The following is a 12,047-nucleotide window of genomic DNA, read 5'->3' as shown; positions in this document are numbered from 1 at the left end:
ACTGTGCTTAACAGAACATGCTTTTTATGTTTATTTCTCTGCAACACGCTTTATATCTGTGTGTATTTCTGTGAGGCGCGGACTTGCGTGATCGAATTGGTGTTCCCTCTGTGTGGTTCCCTGAAGTTCTGCTTTCAGCCGCTAAGGGACACAAGAGGGCGCTGTTGGCTCATATCCGAGCCTCCATTCATTCAAATCATCTGAGATGTGGGTGCACAATCATCTAGCATCTTTTTATCTGTTTCTAATGAAGGGTATTCGATCTTAATACTGAGCTATGTTTGTCCTTCCAGACATGCTGTTTGTCCTGATGAGTGTTTTTAAACATATTTTTTTATCTCGTTGTGTGGCTGTGTCTCAATTTCCCATTGCACCTTGCTGCACTCTTCACGCGACAATATTTATCAAATCGTCCGACATTTTTCAGCGGGAATATTTTGTCCACTGAAGGGTAGGCGCGCGTAATTTAGAGATAGTCGGCAGCGATTGGCCTGCAGCTCCCGCTGATTGGTTCATGGTTGGTTGTATTTCAGATCGATGAGCCAACCTTCTGCCTGCCCACACCTACGGGGTCTTTCACTGAACGAAGCCCGCCCCAGATCTGATCTTCCTCTATAATATTGCTCTTCAACGTGTGAGCATGATGAAAACATTCACATTCCCGTCCGACTCTCGACCAGGAACCATGCTTGCTTCCTGTTTGCTGCTGATCTTAATGGCACTGCTGCCAGGTGAGTCTCAGTTCATGTGCTCATTTTGTGGCCCGTAGGTCACAGTCATTCACACACTGTTTGAACTCTCAATATTTTGTTGCAGGAGTGATTGCCGAAGATACGGTTTCCCAGGATCAGCCTGAACTAACGGTTCAGGATGGACATACCATAATAATAAACTGTACTTACTCCACATCGGCTACCTTTCCCGACCTTTTCTGGTACATACAGCGTCCTGGGGAAGCTCCGAGATACTTACTGAAGAGATTCGGCAAGGACGGGAAAGATCGGTCTTCAGATCTCCCTCCCCGTTTTTCTGCGGATTTGGACGCGCAAAAGAAAATATTTCCTTTGAGTATCTCCGGAACTGTTCTCTCAGACTCTGCCGTGTATCTTTGCTCTCTAAACCCCACACTGTGACAGGTGAGCAGTCAATCCATACAAAAACCTCTCAATGGTTAGCATCTGGGACTGAGATTGTGGTCGTATCACAAAAAGAATTAAACTTTCCACATCACTTAGGAACTATAGCAAACTTTGCATTGACGAATAAACGCGTAATAATATAAGAACATAAGTAAGAGAAGCAGAAGTAAGTTATTGCAACTCCTGCCCTCTCCGTCATTCGGTAAGGGTTGAGTGACATTTAACTCACCGCCACTATCTGCACAAGTTTCATATCTTTGATTATCTTAACACATATTGATCACCTTCTTCAATATAATCAAGTGTGTTCCCAAACAGGATATTCCCAAATAATTACCTTCCATTGACTTCACATCTGAAACAGATTAATGAACTCTTATTTATGGACGATGACCGTGATTCTGTGCATGTTAGCTTGGAAACATCGATGATAAGCAGCCCCATAAGGATCATGTACGTTTCAGTGAGATCAGCTGTCACTCTTCTGATCACCAACGAAAACAATTCCAGTTCGCGCAATTTCATCCCACAGCATAAAGCTGTATTTCCAGAAATCAATTGGATGATGTTTTGCACTCTCTTCAACACGACTAACCTTCTATCAGGGCTGGTACGTCGACCTTATTTCAGTCGCCGTATCCACAACGTTCACTATAATTGCTGCAGAAAATCTCCACACTTGTTCATAAATACACTTGAAATAAATGCCAACACACCGTTTTTAATCTTCCTCCGTCCAACCTTTGCACTCGAAGATGTCTACTGAAATTTCCTGTATTTCGACTATAGGCGACGCTCGTGAATAAAAAAAATATACTTTTTATTTGTTCTCTGGGAGCGCCGGACATCGAAACTAGAAACCCATTAACAATGTCCCATGCTGAATGTCAGTGTGTCATTGCTAGCGAAGTGAGTTAATTCCTTTAAGGGTCATCGTCTGAATAAATAAATCTGTTTCTCTATCCGCAGCTGCTTTCCGCTATGTTGACCATTTGCAATATTTTTCAGTTTAATTTTAGATTTTAGCACCCGCTGTATTTTCAGTTCAGGTTTAATTTCAATCTATTTAACTACAGGAAGAGGGAACACCCATCGCTGAATGCTCCGACGTTGCGACGTCACACATCTTGGAACAAAGGAGCTGTTTGTTGATTGGTTGGATTGTGGAAGACAAAAACCAGATAATCAAAAGGATAAAGTGACAAATGAGCCATGAGCCAATCAGATAATTTGAGAAAGAAAGCACGAGTCGAACTGATTGGATGCCACGTGTTTTCACAGGCAGGAACGCTACAATCAGGAGTGGCACTGGATTTAGCTCAACCACTCAGAAAAATAAGGCATTTTAAAGCTCAAATTCTCTTGAATAGGGTCCACATTCTGCAAACATGGTGACTCTTTATATATTGTTCACGGCGGCAGCTCTCCTGAGCGGTGAGTTCACTAGTGACATGCAGCTACAATTCACGAATCTCCAGTGTTCTGTTCACCTGTCAATCTAACGAGGAACGCAATGAAAATAGCGTTGTCGGCGAGCTGCAAAGCCCGGGCGGGGGGTGTGGGAAACAGAACGAAGTGAGGATATTTGATTTCGTTTCTTTCCTTGCTCTTCCAGAACATTGCCGGGGAGACTCCGTTTCACAGACCCCGGCTGCGATCAACGTGAGTGAAGGGGGCGATATCCAGTTCCACTGTAATTATACAACTGCCAGTGACGAACCGAAACTTTTCTGGTACCGTCAGCATTCGGATGGTTACATTGAGTTTCTCCTGCACATACACAGGTACAGCGTCGAGTCGAAAAATGAGGGGAGCCGCTTCTCGGCCACTCTCGATCTTTCGAAGAAAACCGTCCCGCTAACTGTCTCTGAAACCCAGCTTGGAGACTAGGCAGTGTATTATTGCGCCCTGAGACCCACAGACGCACAGAGCGCGGCTGAGCCTGCACAAAAACTCTCTGCGTTGTCAGACACGGCTGCAGCTGTGAACAGGACAGAGGAATTTGCGCAGGGACGCCGCGTTTCCTCTCTGTGTCTGGCTTTGTCGCGCAGTAATACAGCGCCTTGCGGCGCCCTCGGAATTCTGGACTATAAACTGGCCGCGTCTGGTCGCAATGACGCTTATTATCTCTCCCTGACTCTATTCTCTTCATACCCACTCCAGACCACGCCCGGCACAGTCTGTACCAGTGCAAGAAATACTGCCAGAGGTGTCATGGGTGCAGTTCATCCGGAGCATATTCGGGTCTGGGCGGTTATGACAGATGGAGTCTGAGCACTCGATCCAAGAGAAATCGATCTTATAAAAATAAACTAAGTAAGATCAGGTGAGATTGGATCAACAGGAATAAACTAAACGAAAACGGGTTATTGAGAAACATCGCCTGAATTTACGTAACAGCAGCGCCCGGCAGAGGGGAAATAAGTTTCAGCTGCACCTAGAAAAAAAAATCCCGGGAATTAATATGCACAAGATCAAACGGTGCGATGTCCTCGTCAGAGAATCATTACTGTGAAGAGGTTGAACAGTCTGCAAGTGAATGGTAGCTTTGCGGAAGTGTTGCCTACGTTCCTGCTCTCGGAGTGGTTGGAGAAGATTATTGTTTCCTCCTGACGGAAGTAGTTGTTTTGCTGGGCAGTGGCTCACCCCGCCAGCGATGCTCAGTGGAGCGTGTCGCTATTCAGTGAAGCAGGAAGATAGCAACTATGTGCAGACTCCTTCTCTACATCCGAAGAATCTGTTGTTGAACGCCTCTTTGATATTCTTTGGTCACCTAAGACTGGAATAACATTTTAAGTTAGAATTCCGTGTGCACTGCGTCTTGAAATGCACAATTTATTGCTGAACCTAAAGTGCTGCTGAATAAGGCGCTTGTAAGCCTCCGACCGGAGACTGTAGGGATCAGATTGAAGTTTATCCCAGAGTGCTGTTGGTGAAGGGGGATCCATCTTCTAAATCCAGTGATATGTCAAGACGACCATATATTTCCAATCAGGATCTTGCGTGACAGGGAGGTGGTGTTTCCGTGCGCCTGTTACCTCTGTCCTACTTGGCGGCAAAGATCACGTCTTTTAGACAATCTCTCGGCGCAGCCATTGCGTGATACCGCAGAAGGACTTCTGAGCAGCCGGAAATATTGCGCCCTCTGCTGAAGCAGATGCAGTGATATCATGGTCCCGTGGATACAAACGGCAGCACATCTCCAAGAACAATTAATATACTCGGCGACTCTATGCTCGAGCAGTAAACGTGAGCTGAATGTTTGAAATCGACGCGGTTAAGATGGAACATACTGGAAACTGAATTGGCGGAAAGTGCACAGCGAATTCCACTTCGAGATCAAGCAATAAGAATGGTAATTAAATCCAGAGAAGTATCAGATAAACTGCTGCTGATCACCAAACAGATGACTGGGAACAAATATCCAGAAGAATGAGAGTGAAGGGAAAGTATTACTCAACATGAGAAATCACAGTGCTGACGGAAGCGAACGTCTCTTTAATTCCACAGCCCGCTACCACACTCTGTCCCCGGCCGTCCGCAATATTCCGTGAAAATCCACAGACAATCATTGCGACTTGTTTGAGGGCCGCGGAGCGCGGCCGCTATCCACTTCATGTGCGCTCAGTGGAAACAGATGGTTCGAAAGAGATCCGAGCTCCTGGGCATGCCAGTCAACGGATGTCACCAGGAAGCGCATACGCACTTGTGAACAAACCCCGGGCCCCGATATCTATTTCCCCATTCAGTGGTTTTTCTTCTTATGGGAGCACTTATATCCCCCGCTTACACAAACCAGACATGGATTTCTGGCACTTTGATTTCTCAGTTAATTATGATGGTCGGTTGATGGTCGGTGCGAATTCTGTGGTCCGAAGGTCTCCTGACGTGTTTTTTTTCTCTTCATGTAGCTATGGCAGATCAGTCTCCCATTGGTCGAACCAGAACACTGGGACCACAGTGAAGACAAAGACTCTTGCGATTCGGCAGCATATCATGCAGGCGGGTCTGCAGATCAGAACTCTCATACACACTGGCGCACTTGACAACGCCAACATATGCCGAGATTATATTTCCTGTTGTTGTGAGGGGAATCAAGAATGAGAGGTTCATGATTTCAGAATAACGATTCGTCCGTTTAAGGTGGGGATGAGGAGGAATTTCCTCCCTCCGTAGCTGCATGTTTTTGGACCTCTCCACACCATAGTGCCGTGGAGCCTCAGTCACTGATTGCAACATGTCACTGTGTGACAGAAAGAGTCTGAACATTATCATTGCAACTTCTTGTCTCCTGTAAAATTGAACACCGAGTCCTGTGCACCAAAATCCAGGTCATTGATGAAAATTAATGAAAACAGCTATGGAGCTAAGATCGACCCCTGTAGGATACCTCGGAGAGATGTCTGCAGTCCGAAAGACGACCAGTCTCCTCTCCCGTTCAAACACTAAGCCAATTTAGCGTCCGCACTTCCGCTTTCCTTTTCAACCAATGAGATTTAGATTTGCAACTCTTTCGCTTTTATCCAACATATTCCAGAAGTGCACGCACACAACACCATCCTGACCAAGCTTCTCATGCAGTGAAGCCTGAATCTCTTGTCACACATCTTGCATTCATTCCATATTATCAAATTTCTTTAAGCACCTTAAAGCGAGGTGTTTATCTCTATGGTACATTCTGCCAGATTAATTAACATGGGTGCGAAAAACACGATGTTAATTTATTTGTTCAGAATAGTGCAACAAACAACTCTGATGGTCGGCGCTAATTGCAGCTCTAGAGAGACTGTAGTGCAGCATAAATGGCACTGATTTCAGAGAATCCAACACATTAGCAGACTGTCTTTCGCGGAAGATGCACCGGTCTTTGCCATTTATTATTCGGCTCTCGCAGCTTTCGGTGTTCCAGGTAAAGTTAACCGTAGATGATGGCCGTTGTAATGCAACATGTTCATAATTTTGGTAATTTGCATTTTAGACGCCTCACTGCGCAATGACTGCTGTGCCCCAGCCTTACACTCTTTGTCCTTTGTGATCTCTTAATCAAAAGCAGTTTAATCAGAACTTAATACAAATGAACCGCTGATCAAATTATTCCCTTTTGATCATTGTTTGAATTAATGTTACAACATTGTTTCTTCCAGTCAATTCAAAACTTTCTGCTACCATTCGTCGCTCTGAAATGATTTCTGAATTATACATTTCCAGTTTACAGATCCATGGAACGATCACACTAACTTCCTCGCGCTCCACTCTCCACAGTTCAGTTAACACAAAATGGCTGTATTTGGTAAATAATCTGCTTCAAGTTCTCCTACGGCAACGATCATGTCACTGAAATGAACACAGGGTCTCTCGTGTTAAACTTTTAATCCAGTATTCTGTTCGCGGTCAAATTTTGTTTCTGTTTACCTCTGAAGGGAAACTCTCTGAGCTCTGTTTCCAGCATACGTTCCCGTTAACAAATGTGTTCTTTTTTTTTGTATTTTGGCATTGGTATCTAACATATAAATTCATTGCTGTACAAAACCATGGATGTATGGAAATGAAAAAATAGCAGGCATCAATAATACTTCACATTTTATATGTTCATCAGCTTCCAATTTCAAAGATATTTCCGGATTACAGCCAGGTATAGTCATTATATTTCTTTGTTGATTTTCTGCCGTTGATTTTTATTCAATGAACAGTTATCACGATAATGAATTGCACATTTTCGGAGACGGTGCTGACAATAAATACCTCTATCTTTCCAGCTGCTGTCAGAGAATCAGCAGTCGGACATCCCGGTCCTCATCTCCAGCGACAACACGCGATCTGAGCCAATATTCAGACATCTATCTCGGGCCTTTGCCTGCGTTGTCATTCCTTTTATTTATTGGGTATTGTACCATCCGTCGTGGTTTCGATGACTTGTTGCACTGACGGTTCCCTTCTCCTTCAGCTGAAAGATTCCCAAAACGTCGCGCATCCTGACGTTGCTTTCCCTATGTAAAGCAACATGCCTCCCAGAAACAATGCCGAGAAATCTTCAATGTTCTCTGCTTTTGCTGGTTGCTGCAAATCCTCGATAATGAGAGTCACTGCAGACAGTCACCCAATCTCCTGTGATCTCCTTAATCTTCTGTTTCCCTTTTCAGGGCATTCGCAATGTCAATAGCATTTATTCACGTCTTCTTGTTGTCTTCTGAGCTCTACAATAATTGTATTGAAGTCAATTCTCCGCTTTTTAACGTTGTGTTTGGGTTTCATTGTTAATGTTGCTCTTGTTGACATTCCACTTATTGCATTATGCCTTGTCTCACTTATTTAACAGTATCATTTGTCAGTTGGGTGTGGCACTGGACTTGTCGTTATCTGCGACGAGTACTTCACAAGAAAACTAATAAATGGTTTTGCATTCTGTGACTTGCATTTACTTGGACAAATGTTTCGAAACGTAAACAAAAATCCTCCATGATGCAGAACATGTTCAATCGCCGAATCAACGGAAGGATGCAAATATGTCTCCTCTGCCTCGTGAAACTGTTGGTGAAACGGTCAGACTGGTTATCAGTTACCTGGTCTCCCTTTCTGTTACAGCGAACTTGGTGACGATTGTGATCCTGTCGAAAGGAAAATGAGGCCTGTCGAAACGTATCACTCGCTATCTGGTGTTCATGCAGTGACGGATTACCTGGTTATTATAACCGCTATAATATTAAGCTTCTGCGGGCTATTTATTTCCCTGTGAACTTCCTGTCCACAATACCGGCCTGCAACCTCATTATTCTCCTCAGCTGGGCATCTAAGGACACGTCTGTCTGGTTAACGGTAGCGTTCACCTTCGATCGGTTCATCGCCATTTGCTTCCAAAGACTGAAACTCAGATATTGCAACGAGAATATCGCGGCCACTGTCATTCGAACAGTATGTGTGCTTGGCTGTTTGAAAAACGTACCTTCTTACTTTATATACGAGTCTGTGTATGTCATTGATAATGTGCCCTGGTTCTGTACGATCAAAGAATTGTACTATTTTTCAGTTGCATGGAGAGTTTATGACTGGCTGCACCGGATGTTAAATCCATGCGTCCCGTTCATATTGATATTATTCCTCAATGCTATATCGGTCAGACACATTCCAGCGGCCAATACTGCCCGCAGGAGGCTCCGGGCCCACAACAATGGAGAGAAGCATAGTGATTCAGAAATGGAGAGCAGGAGAAAGTCCATCATTTTACTAATGGCGATCTCGGGTAGTTTTCTCCTGTTGCGGTTGACGTATGTTGTCAATTTTCTATTTGTGCAATTTACAAGCAATAACTATGCCAGCGGATTTTGCAAATAATTCAAAACATTGGCGTGATCGAAATGTCTGTCTCATATTCAAATAACAGGAAGGAAGAATGACAAATTTACTCTGCATTGGGAATGCGTGGAGCTGATGGTATATATTTTGTGGTCAGTTTTAGCGTTAAAAAGAGTTGTCTCTGAGTCCTCGATGCTGAATCCTTGTGGATATATGCATGAGACGGTGAAAAGAAGTTAAATCTGACAATAAAATTTGCAAAATAAAATATAATAAATCTAACACATTTTACGTGTATTCTTTGAATCTCGTTGTTGGTTGAGGAACCATTTGTATCCCATTGTTACTTCTCCGCTAACTAGCTGTGTTGATTATTCACTTCACTGGGGAATTAAATATCCATCTGCTTCATTTGTGTCTTGTCTCACACATAATGTGGACGAGACAAGGTGGCTGACTCCGTTAACCAGAAGATCCTATTGACACATATAGTGCAGAAATTTAGCCATCTATTCGCTGAAGAAAAACTGGTTTCCACCTTCCTTTGGTGCCTGGCAGCGGGATCCCGAATTCTGCGCCCAAGATGTAAGACAGTAATGCCTTGCAGGACGGATTCTGGCACAGCTAATCACCGGATCCTCTGCGCGGCCCAGTGGATGCGACAGAGGGACCAGGTAGGTTTTGTGTCTGATACATCAGCGCGACCTTCCATTGCGGTACTACAGCGGCAGAAATTGCATTACAAAATAATTGCAGAGCTGAGCGGGTGTTTTGTTGGTTCAATTCAGACAAGCTCTATGCTGTGTTTAATAAGGCCTAGGCAGTAATAACACAAGTAAAATGAGAAAATGTTGGAAAATGTTACATACCAGCAACAAAAGAAACACACAAGTCATGTATGTGTTAGAAACTATTTTATCAATAACTGCTTATGATAATAAGAAAAATAAATGTAAAAATGTCAGAATGTTAAAAGTAAAAATGTTAGATATTAAACATTAACCCACAAAACTAAACTCTGTGTGTGTGTGTGTGTGTGTGTGTGTGTGTGTGCGTGCGTGTGTGTGTGTGTGTGTGTGTGTGTGTGTGTTTGTGTGTGTGTATGTGTGTGTGTGTTTGTGTGGCAAATTCCCAAACTCCAAATCCAGAAATACTTCTCAAAGTTCAGTTCAGCAAGTCATAAGGTGAAACGTGAGCAAAGGCTTTTGCAAAACCACTGTTGACTGAAGAGAAAATGCGGATAGAGAATAGAGACGTTACGAAATCTAAATGTTCCTCGATGGAACCCATATGACACCTTCGTCACTGATGATCTCCACTGCTTGGTCCCGAAGAATCTGCCACCCCGAAGGGCATTCGAGACGTTGGCATCCACACAAATACCTGTTTCCCACTACAGGGTAATGACAAAATGGAATCCACTGGATATTCCAAAAATCCATACGTGGATTGTAGTGACAGACACAGTTATTGTTTTTCATCCATCGATACAGAGACCAGCAGGCAGTCTCTCTTTCTCTCTCTCTCCTTCTGAGTGAACCAAAACGTCAACACGTCTTTATCTTCTGTTGTGGTCGTAATAACGCCCCCTCCCCCCCCCCCCCCCCCACTCACACACACACAGACTACTATACCATGTCTTAAAGGGACATTTACCAAATAGTAACCTAATCTGTAACAAAGAAAAGGGTTTAAAATCTGAAACTTCAGTTTTGCTTTATCTATCAGGAGATGATGCCTGACATAATGACAGTTTCTGATAACAGCTGCTATTGTTTCAGATTTCCATCGTCTGCAGTTTTTTGATCTTCATTTACAGTCGCAACCGAGGCAGTGCTGTCAGGTTCGACGTTAGCGTGGGGATGACAGATATTGAATCAAGGTCATGGCTTGGTGCGGAATGAACGGAGGCAGAGTCCAATATACAGAGACCGTGCCCAGAACACAAAAAGAGAAACGTAAGTAGAGGTTCTGTCTGCTGCAAAATAAACAGTCAAAGTGTGGTTGCGCTTATGGAGTAATTGTTAGGATTCTGAGATGCGTTGACGTTCAGAGGGATGTTAGTGTGCAAGTCCATAGCTCGCTTAAAATAGCGATAAAGATGGATCGGGTAGTGATGAAGGCACTTGTTAATCTGGCCGACAAAGCCTGAGGCTTTGAGTACTATGGTCGGGAGGTCATTTTGCAGCTGTATGAAGCGGTGCTCATACCGTACTTTGAATATTGTACTTTGAATATTTCTCCACTGAGAAATGACGTGGTAGGAATAGAGAGAATGCAGAAGAGATTCCGGACGATGTTGCCTGGAATGGAGAACTGTAGTTATAAAGAGAGATTGGATAGACCGGGTTTTTTTTTCCACAATGGGACGTCTAGGCAGAGGAGTGACCTTACTGAGATTTACAAAAACACGAAATGCAGAGAGGACCAAAAGCTAAAGTATCGGTTTTTCCAGGGCGGACGAATCTTCATATTGGTTTAAACTAAAGGGAGATAAATTTAAAGGAGATCTGATGGTAAGTTATTTTTAACACAGAGGGTGGTGTTTATTTGGAAGGAGTATCCGGGGGAGGTGGCGGAGGCAGATACAATTACAACGTTCAAATGGAATTTGGGTAGTTAGCTGGATAGCAAAAACGTAGAGAGATAAATGCAGGCAAACGGTATCAGCGGAGACGGGGATCTCAGTCGAAGTGAACAAGGGGGCCGAAAAAGCATTCACTGCTCCATAATACTATTCTATGAAATATGTACAGATATCCATGGAAGAAAATAGAGCCACGATACAACTTGTCCTGAAAAGAGCTCTGGAATGCACAGGTACATTTTAACGGGCTGATCTAATTTATCATTCGGTCCAATATTTGATTAAATATATTAAACAAAAACAAAACACGCAATTGTTTACATTTTCCAGGCTCTGATTCTGCTCACTTTACTTTTCGTATCAGATTGAAATTTGTCTAATTTGCTGAAGCCCTTGCTACATCAGTCCCCATTAAACAACAAAGCACAGTCGTTCTCCATTTCAGGTTTGTTTTGTGAATTTTTACCCGGTCACTGCCAAATCTCCTTATTCACTTCTTCATTCGGCTCGTTTGTGCGTCTTTTCACATGAACGTCTCTGGCACGAAATTAATTTTCTCTTTAATTCAAGGAAATACAGATTGCACTATTGAAAATCACAGTTCATATGACATGGGTCTCTACCATTCCGAGCCTAATCACTTTTGACTTTCCTATGGCCCTTGAGACACCAAGGCCGATGCGAGTTATATTACTATTCTCTTTCTACCATTACGCCCAAATTATGTTCATGTTACTTGACTCTTTTTCCCTTAGCGAAGCACAGTTTAATTCAAATTAGTTTCCATATTAATGGTCAAAATGCCTTCTGTTACAATAGGATCAAATACTGTTTATATTGCATTACCATTTCTCATAACTACACAGATTAAAGTTATGACACTCGATTTAAGTCTTCAAATTAACAATCCTAAAGCACTAGACCGAGTAACTGTTGAAAATACATTCTTCACTGTTCTCCTGGATCCAATCTCTATTTATGTAATAAATGCCGATTGCATCGATTGAAGACAGTATTTAAATTAAAGTGAC

At 43.1% G+C, this 12,047-nt stretch overlaps 1 gene segment (V, D, J or C); it reads left to right on the top strand.

The window, feature by feature from the left end:
- The first annotated feature begins 640 nt into the window (after window positions 1-640).
- LOC127576459 (T cell receptor alpha variable 9-2-like) lies at window positions 641-3,029 on the top strand. The segment is given in 2 exon segments: window positions 641-731; window positions 2,755-3,029. Coding segments are annotated over 2 exon segments (366 nt in total).
- Window positions 3,030-12,047: the final 9,018 nt, after the last annotated feature.

This window comes from Pristis pectinata, chromosome 12 (genome assembly GCF_009764475.1).
Source record: "Pristis pectinata isolate sPriPec2 chromosome 12, sPriPec2.1.pri, whole genome shotgun sequence".
NCBI classification, from domain to species: domain Eukaryota; kingdom Metazoa; phylum Chordata; class Chondrichthyes; order Rhinopristiformes; family Pristidae; genus Pristis; species Pristis pectinata.
Note: the sequence above shows the minus strand (reverse complement) of the source record. Positions and strands in the feature narration are given on the sequence as shown.